Source organism: Osmerus mordax, chromosome 1 (assembly GCF_038355195.1).
Source record: "Osmerus mordax isolate fOsmMor3 chromosome 1, fOsmMor3.pri, whole genome shotgun sequence".
Lineage (NCBI taxonomy): Eukaryota > Metazoa > Chordata > Actinopteri > Osmeriformes > Osmeridae > Osmerus > Osmerus mordax.
The window spans coordinates 17,660,508-17,669,887 of NC_090050.1; the positions used below are offsets into that span (position 1 = coordinate 17,660,508).

Genomic DNA, 9,380 nt, shown 5'->3' on the forward strand with positions numbered 1-9,380 from the left:
CTGTTTAAAGGAACCGCGGTGGTTAGCTAGTTTCAGCTACAATGTTTATCGAAGAATAAACAGTTATACCTTGTGAACATAATATTAAAATCAACATGGTTTTTGGGGGTTTTACGTGCTCTAAAAATGCTTTTTGTTCCCTTAACATAGTATACATGGTAAGTGCGCTACGCTATCGCTAATATTGGTACCAGTGGACGCTGACTTAGTTAGGCTAGCTATTTTAATGATTGGTGGCAACTTCAGGTTTTAACTTGAGGTCAATGTCCACATTGCAGTGGGACCAAGTCAAAAACACGAATGTTTCTTTAAATTAGTTAACAATTGAGTTCGCTAACACTGTAACTGGATTTATGACTTCTGAAAACCATGACATAAGCAACTTGAATACATCAGCTATAGTTTTAAAATGGGAAACAAGCTAGGGGTCTGTCTCTGAGTTGTTCAGACAGCTGTTTGTAAAAGCTCGTTAGTAGCGTGTTCCGCATTACACTCAAATCGAAGTGAACTATCAACGAAGTGGGCCCAGATTATTTACTGACTGATAAAATTGCGAATATATTGTAGCCACCATAGTTTCAACAACCAAAAATGTACTGGATCAAAGTTATCCACTTTTTTGGGGGGGCGTGTTTTTACTGAATATGTAATTACTATAAATGTGTGTATCTACAGTATGTATGATTTCTTTGAATAATCTTGCACTCTCTCCACCCAAGTTGGTAGGTCTACTGTTGATTGGAGTGGCAGCATGGGGCAAAGGCTTCGGCATTGTGTCCAGTATCCATATAATTGGTGGGGTCATTGCTGTAGGCTTCTTTCTACTGCTCATCTCCATCGTAGGCCTCATCGGAGCCTTAAAACACCATCAAGTCATGCTTTTCTTTGTATCCTTTTCATGCTGCAGTAGTTGTAATGCAATGCAATGTCTTTTTTTTTTTGCTTAATGATTTGTGTGCCCTAGGTTCAATTACAAAGTGTATCCGACTGAACTAGCTACAGATCCTTGACTATTCCCTCTTCAGTACATGGTGATTCTGTTCCTAGTCTTCATCTTTCAGTTTGGAGTGTCCTGCTCCTGCCTCGCTATTAATCTTGAGCAGCAGGTATGTGTATATTCAGTTATCGGTGCAAAATATTATTACATTTCTGGGTGGCTTTGCATTCCCATTCCTGGAAATATGTATTTTTAATCTTACTGATGTGTTTGCAAACATAGGTGAAGCTGTTGAACACTTCATGGGGGCTGATGAGCAAAGACACACGTTTGGATTTGGAGACCAAGCTGAACTGCTGTGGGCTGTTGAACACAACTGCTAACCAAGAGCAATTTACTATGGATGTGCAGTTATGCAATGCGGTGAATATGAGCAATATGATATTCTTCCTCAAGAAATAGGAGTATACCAATGGGAACAAAGCAATAATTACACCAGCTGTCAGAAGTACAGAAATACTGAAGATAATGTGAAGTGTTCTCATTAACATCCTTCTCTGCCTCCATGTGGCTGTAGGACTGTAAGAGTGCAGCTCGTTGTTATACCTGTGGAGACATGATGCTGCAGCACTCCTCACAGGCTCTGAGGATCCTGGGAGGAGTGGGACTCTTCTTCAGCTTTTCAGAGGTCAGTTTTAACTCTTCCAAGCTTCCCCCAAAACTCACTGTGTTTCCAACGCAGGAACCTGGGTCTGGATTGAGTAAATCATTAAAAAAAAATCAAGGACCATAATGATAGAAGTGGCTGGCCGGCCAGTGGCAGAACAGCAAGTGGTTTGGTTGCCTGGATGGTTGCGTATGGTGCAAACGTCAGTGGACTAAATTTGCCTAATTTTTGGGAGAAAGTTCCTGTGGTGGAAACATGGCTAACAATGTGCTGATGCAACCTCCTACTTCCTTGAAAAGTAGTTATGGGGTGTACAAGTTCCAGTGAGATGCAGCTACACTGCTCAAAATTAAAGGAACAGTTTTTTATCAGGGTATGGCATGAATTACATTTAACTTCTCTGATAATAATCTGGTCAGTTAAGTAGCAGAGGGGGTTGTTAATCAGTTTCCGCAGCATTGGTGTTGATTGAATTAACAACAAGTACACTAGAGGGGCAACAATGAGACAACCCCCAAAACAGGACTGGTTTTGCATGTGGAGGCCATTTCACATTTCTCCCTCTTGATCTCTTTGACTGGTTTTCCACTAGTGTTGGCTTTAGCTAGAGTCATTATCACTACTGGGAGCATGAGGCAAATTCTTAACCATACAGAAGTGGGTGGCGCATCCACGCGTGCCGTTGCAAGGAGATTTGATGTGTCTCCCAGCACAATCTCCAGAACATGTAGGAGATTCCAGGAGACAGTTACTCTAGGATAGCTGGACAGGGCCGTAGAAGGTCCTCAACCCATCAGCAGGACCGATATCTGCTGCTTTGTGCAAGGAGTAACAGGTTGAGCACTGCCCGAGCCCTACAGAATGACCTCCAGCAAGCCACTGGTGCGAATGTCTCTTCCCAAACAATCAGAAACAGACTTCATGAGGGTTGCCTCAGGGTGCGACGTCCTGTAGTGTGCCCTGTGCTCACTGCCCAGCACCGTGGAGCTCCCTTGGCATTTGCTTTAGAACACCAGAACTGGCATGTCCGCCCCTGGCGCCCTGTGCTTTTCACAGATGAGAGCAGGTTCACCCTGAGCACCTGTGATAGATGTGAAAGGGTCTGGAGAAGCCAAGGAGAACACTGTACTGCCTGCAACATGATTCAGCATGACCAGTTTGGTGGTGGGTCAGTGATGGTCTGGGGAGGCATATCCATGGAGGGACGCACAGGCCTCTACAGGCTAGAGAACGGCAGTCTGACTGCCATTAGGTATCGGGATGAAATCCTTGAACCCATGGTCAGACCCTATGCTGGTGCAGTAGGTCCTTGGTTCCTCCTGATACACGACAATGCCCGGCCTCATGTGGCAAGAGTATCCAGGCAGTACCTGGAGGATGAAGGAATCGACACAATTGGATGGCCCTCACGATCACCTGATCTAAACCCGATAGAACACCTCTGGGACATTACATTTCGGTCCATCAGACGCCACCAGATTGCTCCTCAGACTTTACAGGAGCTCACTGATGCCCTTCGACAGATCTGGGAGGACATCCCACAAGACACCCTCGGTCGTCTCATAAGGAGCATGCCGCCATGTTGTCAAGCATGCATACAAGCACTTGGGGGCCATACAAGATATTGAGAAGCATTTTGAATTAAAGAAATTGAATTTTGCAAAATGGACTAGCCTGCCACATCATTTTTTCACTTTGATTTTGGGGGTGTCTGTAAAATTAAGCCCTCTCTAGGCTGAAAACTTTTATTTCTATCAAAGGAACGAAAGGATGCCACATCTAAGACATTCACCTGTCAATATCAGTATAGATATCCAACATCATTCTTTTTTCACATTGAGATCTGATGTGTTTTCAAAGTGTTCCTTTAGTTATTTTGAGCAGTATATATACTAAACAATGCTTGAATCCCCAGTTGTTATGACCTTCCAATAACAAATACTGACATGTAGCTCCCTTTTATAATAAATCACTAGTGCGCTAACCTATCACACTTGGCCTTTTTCATGTTTCAGATCTTGGGTGTGTGGCTGGCCGCACGTTACAGAAATCAGAAGGATCCAAGAGCAAACCCCAGCGCATTTCTATAGGAAAAGAGACCAAAGATGAACTACAAATACAAACCATGCCAAAGAATGCACTCATTGGAAACACATATGTACACTAACAGTATGTACACACTTATGTCAACATTTTAAGATAAGAGACTTTACACAGAATGAGGACGAATCTTGCAATTCCTTAAGGAATACTGGTTGAACACAAAGTTAATGACATTGTAGTAAGGATATACATCATGGGTATTCACTACTAGTTTGTCTACATGTAACACACATGCACATTGACGAGTACTGATCTAGAGTCATTAGTACTGTGTATGGTATGCACTGATGCCCTTGGTTCATACTTTCCTTGTGTATGGTAAAATTACACTTAAGTTAAATAATATGTAGAGACCCCATACCCCAAAACTACTGTTGGCCTTAACATGAGTAGACTGTGTCTGCTAGCATCTGTCATGCCATGACTATATTTTATCTGCAAAAACAATCTTCTATGTATATTAAATTGAAGGGGGTTAAATGTGCTACAGTATATTTAAACTGCCCATGAACTGACTAATAAGTACAATATTCTTTCCTTCTAACCTACACATCTTTTTTCAGTATTGTTCTGCAGATTTAAACACTGCCAAAAAGAGCTGATTGTAGACATCCTTTGTCCTTATTTTAATTATGGTACCAGGCTTTGGACCTCTGCTCTTTAGTTGAGTAACAATAATCACCATATTTGTCTCAACAACCTGGTCCTGGGAAACAAACCCTGGAGTTGATAGGTGTTTGAATATGGGCTATACTACATACTGTACTAAAATGGGGCTTAAAACCTGAAAAATGATGCCACCTTTGCAATTAAAAGGGATGCTTGGTGCCCATATCAAAAGGATTTAAGACAATACTGAAATGGAAATGAATGGTACAATTTGGTTACACAGTTACAACCGACTAAATCATGTCAAAGGGGTTAAAAAAATTGTGTTGATAGTACACAAATAGTGCCAACTTGAAAATATAATCTTAACATGGAAGCAATTGGGAGTGTTTGGCCATGCGTGTTAAATCACAGGGTCTTTCAAATCATCTCCAAATGTTTGTAGTAACTCATACTGATTAGAAGACAGTGGGTTTCATGTAAATGGGGTGCTACAGAAAAGGAGTGCTAGTGATGCTACAGAAAAGCTAGTTATATGCTCAAAAGAGTTGTCAAGTATCTTCTAACTGCAGTGTGGAATAACTTGCATACATCTTTATTCCTATCACTAATTAACTACACAATGTGAGTCCCCAGGTGAATGGAGATCTGTAATTTACAAATATTGGACATGCATTTTAGTACTTAAAATAGTATGGAACTAAATTAATGGGAGGGGAGATGATATGTTTATGAATACCTGGCAACCAAAGCAAAAGTTAAATATTAAGTTTGTTGCTTTCCCTGCCAACCAATGGAAAAGTACTGGCTTACATTTCTAGAACATTTGGAAATACTTAAGAAACTTCCATCTGCAAACACAATGTATTTATCATGTTTTACTTGTATCCATCTACTTGTCCCTGTGTAATTGATTTAACAAAATGTTGTTTTCCAAGATGTTTTATATTGCTATAACATTTTATTTATATAATAAAATAGAGAATATATTCAATCAGGTAATAATTGTCAAGGGTCCAATTAAATCATGTTAACATTTGAGTGAAGTTTCTTCCTCTGTACTTTTGCTTCAATGGACAGGAGAACTCTTGTGCCTCATCATGTGGCATGTATGCATCCTGTAAATGGTACTAATGGTGTGTATTCATCTTCTGTTATGTCTGCCTTGAAAACGTACTGATGACTTATTTACCTTCTGCGCCTATTGTATTATTTTAAGGTACTAATTTGCTATTAAAATGCTGATTGCAGACTTGTGTGTTCAGCAACTTGTCACTCTCTGAAATATAAAAACAAGACAAAATCTATACATTCTTGCTGTTGAATAACGCAGCCAATTTATTACTTGAGCAGCATGTATTTATTCTTGTAGCACTGGTAAAATGCATGGTTTTTCATGGAATGAAATAGAAATACTTGATAGATAACATTCTTTGGCCCTGTAACCTGTTTAACAATTGCCAGTTAGCGGGTGTGTACTTCTGTTTGCATCAAAAACATAATGAGCTTATAGATAACTGCACCAATTACACTGGCTATCAGTCCAGGTTGAGGGGGTGCTTCAACAAACATTTCATCTAGGGAATGAAAGGGAAGCTTGAGCATCCTTCTTCAGTTTCACATCCCTCTTTAAGACTTCAGTGAGGGATCCATCAGTTGCATCTGTCCATAGAGGTGTGTGGTACTAGTTACATTGACCAAACAGACAATAGTCTGAAATGCACTGTGTGAGTGACAAGGAACATGTAGTGACGTCAGGGCGACACTAGCACATTGTCACTCTATGCCATTCATCTCAGCTCTTTACCTAAGTCTCTGTCTCCTCCTCCAAGAAATACTTGTGTTCTAAAGCACTCAATGCAGAGATTCTTCTCAAGGGGTCAAAGGTTAGCATTTCCTAAGAGACGAAAAATTATTGGTTCAGCAAATCTCTCCAATGCTTTATAACGTTGCAGAACATGTACTATTCCAAGAGTAGCCTGAGGGCATGACAATATTAATCCAACAAATACATTGTTTAATGTATAAACCGAAACCAGAAGTCTTACCTGCAGAAGTTCTGCCCCTTGGTTATTGATCTCTGGAACATAGTGTGTAATTGGTCGGTGGCTGACAGAACTGAAATTATTTCGTGAGAGTGTGACCTCAGCAGGCCAATCTTCCTCCAATGGTAAGCCAATTACCCTAAAAAAGAACATCCATCAGTCAAATGTCAATGTTTGTCAAAACTACCCAACCATATTCAACCACAATTAACTGGAGCAATTGTAAGTATGGATGTACGTAATACTCACTCAAAAATCTTTCCCAGTTGGTCCACATCTGATTCTCCACAAAACAAAGGCCTGAACAATAAAGTTTAAACAAACATTCATATATGTGGATCTGCAAAGAAATGACTATTGCAGCCCAAGAAGTCCAAGTCTTTTTTGTTCCTGCTGACCTTTGCTCATGTCTGTGCTAGATTGTGTGGCCTTTGTCTGACCCTCCTTTGTGTGCACTGGTGTGATCTTTAGTTTGGTGCCATAATGATAAGAGAAGAATTAATCTGCCCCATAACAGCAACAGTACTGTGAAAAACGCAATATCACCACCAGGCCGCAGCAGATGGATTGCAGGAAAACATTTGAAACCTGGAATCACTTGGATTTTAATTTGAATGACCAATACTAGGTGTGCTAACTCACTTGCGCCGGAACATCTCTGCAAAGATGCAGCCAGTGCTCCAGATGTCCACAGGTGTTGCATAGGTGGACTGGAGCAAGACCTCTGGAGGCCGGTACCACAAGGTCACCACCTGAAACACAGTGAAAGGTTTGTGCATGTTTGCACGAGTGTGTCTGTGTGAGTGTGTTTTCTTACCACAGGGGTGAGGGCCATGTGGCAGCTGTAGATCCTGGCCAGTCCGAAGTCAGCCAGCTTCACCTGGCCTCTGCTGGTTACCAGAATGTTCTCTGGCTTCAGGTCCCTGTGCACTACACGGTTTGAGTGGAGGAATGCCAGGCCACACAATAACTGGCGCATAAGGTCCTAGCACATACAGAGCACACATTTAACCTGTGCACCAGGCTCTGTCCACATTATGGTAATTACATTTAGTCTTTTTTTTTTTTTTATAATGTCCATATGCACATATGTATGTGTCAGTTATACTGACCAGGAAACATAGAATGAAGCTATTTATGTCATTTCGATTCTTACTCTGATGCGGCAGGGGGATAGTCCTGGGGCCGGGGCCTTCTCTAGATAGGTCTTGAGATCCTGGTCCACATGCTCAAACACCAGTGTTACTTTAGTTTCCTGGTCTGTCCTCAGGGTGGCACACACATCCATAAGCCTGGGGAGCACAGAAAAACACACAACACATTCTCATTCAATTTTCTCTCAAAGGAAGGCATAGCCTAATAACACTGGTGTACTTCATGGGACAAACTTAGAAGTCAGTCTTTGTGCATGTGGGCATAGTCTTGCACACAATTTGTGTTAGTAAAAGGTACATTCACATTTTTTTTAATTCTCTGGCTATATTTAAAATAAATTGTGTTATGTTAGAGGTGTTCTAAGTTCTTTACCAGTGTTCTCACTTTGTAAATACACGCTAACCAGCTTTAAAATTGTTTTACTAAAACCAGTGATTTGGGAGGACATGTGTAAGTGCATGCTTTGCATGAGAAACAAAAACACATAAAAGTCTTACTTGACCACGTTGGGATGGTCAAACTGTTCCAATCTCTTAAGCAGAGCCACTTCTCGGACCGTAGAGATAGGGAGGCCATCTTGATCCGTCTGGACACGCACACTTTTCAAAGCTACAAACTGGCCACTCTCCATGTCCCGAGCCTTATACACCGTCCCATAAGCCCCTCCACCTATCTCAGCCACAGGCTCATACTGGACCCTACTGCCCTGGGCCATCGCCTGGCAAACTTACTGACTTGCAGTTCAGAGCAGGGAGACAGAAACAGGACAGACGTGCTGACACCTTACAAAAATACATACAAATGGAATGTGTGTGTGTGTGCTTTGTGTTCTTACCTGATGCCCACTGAAACAAGGGTTTGGTCAACAGGACATTCCTGAGGTCAACCACTGGCTGCCTGCAGACATGGTAGAGATATAAGGTTAGAGACATCGAAAATTGACAGTTGTGTTTTAATTCGGATACATAATTAGTATTTATTTGCACAACTTTATGTATTCGCCTTGCTCGAATAATTTCTTCAAAATTTAAGTAAGATTGCCAAGCCCATAACTTTGCAACACGGTTAGACATTGAGGAAGAGAGCTCATGGTATTGGGACGTAGAAGCCTCAACACGTGGTGTTGTCCATATTTCATGGCGCTTTCTTTGTTTATTAATCTTAACGAATACGGTGGATAAAATGACGACACCTCAAGTAAACCCACCAACGTGGCAAAAACGAGCAGCAATTGTGCATATCAAGTTTAGTTTGTATTTTTAACCTTATTTGCCTATGTGCTTCCTTATTATAAACTTAATTTTACACCATTTCAAAATAAAGCAAGAAACTAGTAAACACAAACCATTAAGGAAACGTCTTCTGCTTGGTAAAGCTATTAAACTATTCTGGAGTGATAATGGTAGCTTGTTAGAACAACTTACCACGTTTGTTGTTTTCTGGCCAAATAGCAGCCAAGTAAAATGTAGCTATCCTATGTTATAAAAGCATTAAGGAGCATTAAATTGTACCTACTCGTATGGAAACACATGCGTTGTCACTCGCGCATTGGTCTTTAAGTATTCGAGTGGAACAGTTGTATTGGTCTTCGATAAACTGTTAGATTAACTTCGGCCTTCACTTTTTTAACACTGCCAAATCTTTTGGGTGAAACGGAATAGCTTCCTGTCTATAGGCGGAGCCAGAGCCTTAGAAAAAGCAAAAAGTAGCCAATGAGGCTCTCACTGAGGCCTTTGGGAGCCATGAAAAATCTAAAATGTTTACATGTTTTTGTTATTTTGTCATTCCATGCGTGCTCGCTACCTGGCATACGTTTTGTATTGTGGTGCTGGGGATATCTGGGAAAGCACCTTCGGGTTTTCAT

The 9,380-nt window shown here is 41.1% G+C and overlaps 2 protein-coding genes across 3 annotated transcripts; one reads left to right on the forward strand and one right to left on the reverse strand.

Moving 5' to 3' along the window:
• The first annotated feature begins 20 nt into the window (after positions 1 to 20).
• LOC136965163 (tetraspanin-31-like) lies at positions 21 to 5,580 on the forward strand. The gene is made up of 6 exons (XM_067259240.1): positions 21 to 158; positions 720 to 887; positions 1,026 to 1,106; positions 1,220 to 1,360; positions 1,515 to 1,625; positions 3,620 to 5,580. Exons 1-6 carry the CDS (start codon positions 96 to 98, stop codon positions 3,692 to 3,694), a joined length of 639 nt encoding a protein of 212 aa, XP_067115341.1. The 5' UTR covers positions 21 to 95; the 3' UTR covers positions 3,695 to 5,580.
• Positions 5,581 to 5,611: 31 nt separating this feature from the next.
• On the reverse strand, positions 5,612 to 9,163 carry cdk4 (cyclin dependent kinase 4). 2 transcript variants are annotated; one of them, XM_067259119.1, is made up of 10 exons: positions 9,032 to 9,163; positions 8,352 to 8,413; positions 8,014 to 8,250; positions 7,518 to 7,653; positions 7,179 to 7,346; positions 7,004 to 7,113; positions 6,611 to 6,661; positions 6,365 to 6,500; positions 6,124 to 6,213; positions 5,612 to 5,978 (listed from the first exon to the last, which is right to left on the reverse strand). In XM_067259119.1, exons 3-9 carry the CDS (start codon positions 8,229 to 8,231, stop codon positions 6,124 to 6,126), a joined length of 909 nt encoding a protein of 302 aa, XP_067115220.1. In that variant the 5' UTR covers positions 8,232 to 8,250; positions 8,352 to 8,413; positions 9,032 to 9,163; the 3' UTR covers positions 5,612 to 5,978. The 2 variants fall into 2 exon arrangements, with proteins under 2 accessions (XP_067115220.1, XP_067115140.1); XM_067259039.1 differs by lacking the exon at positions 9,032 to 9,163 and adding an exon at positions 8,941 to 9,014 and having other exon boundaries at positions 5,612 to 6,213.
• Between the last annotated feature and the right edge of the window lie 217 nt (positions 9,164 to 9,380).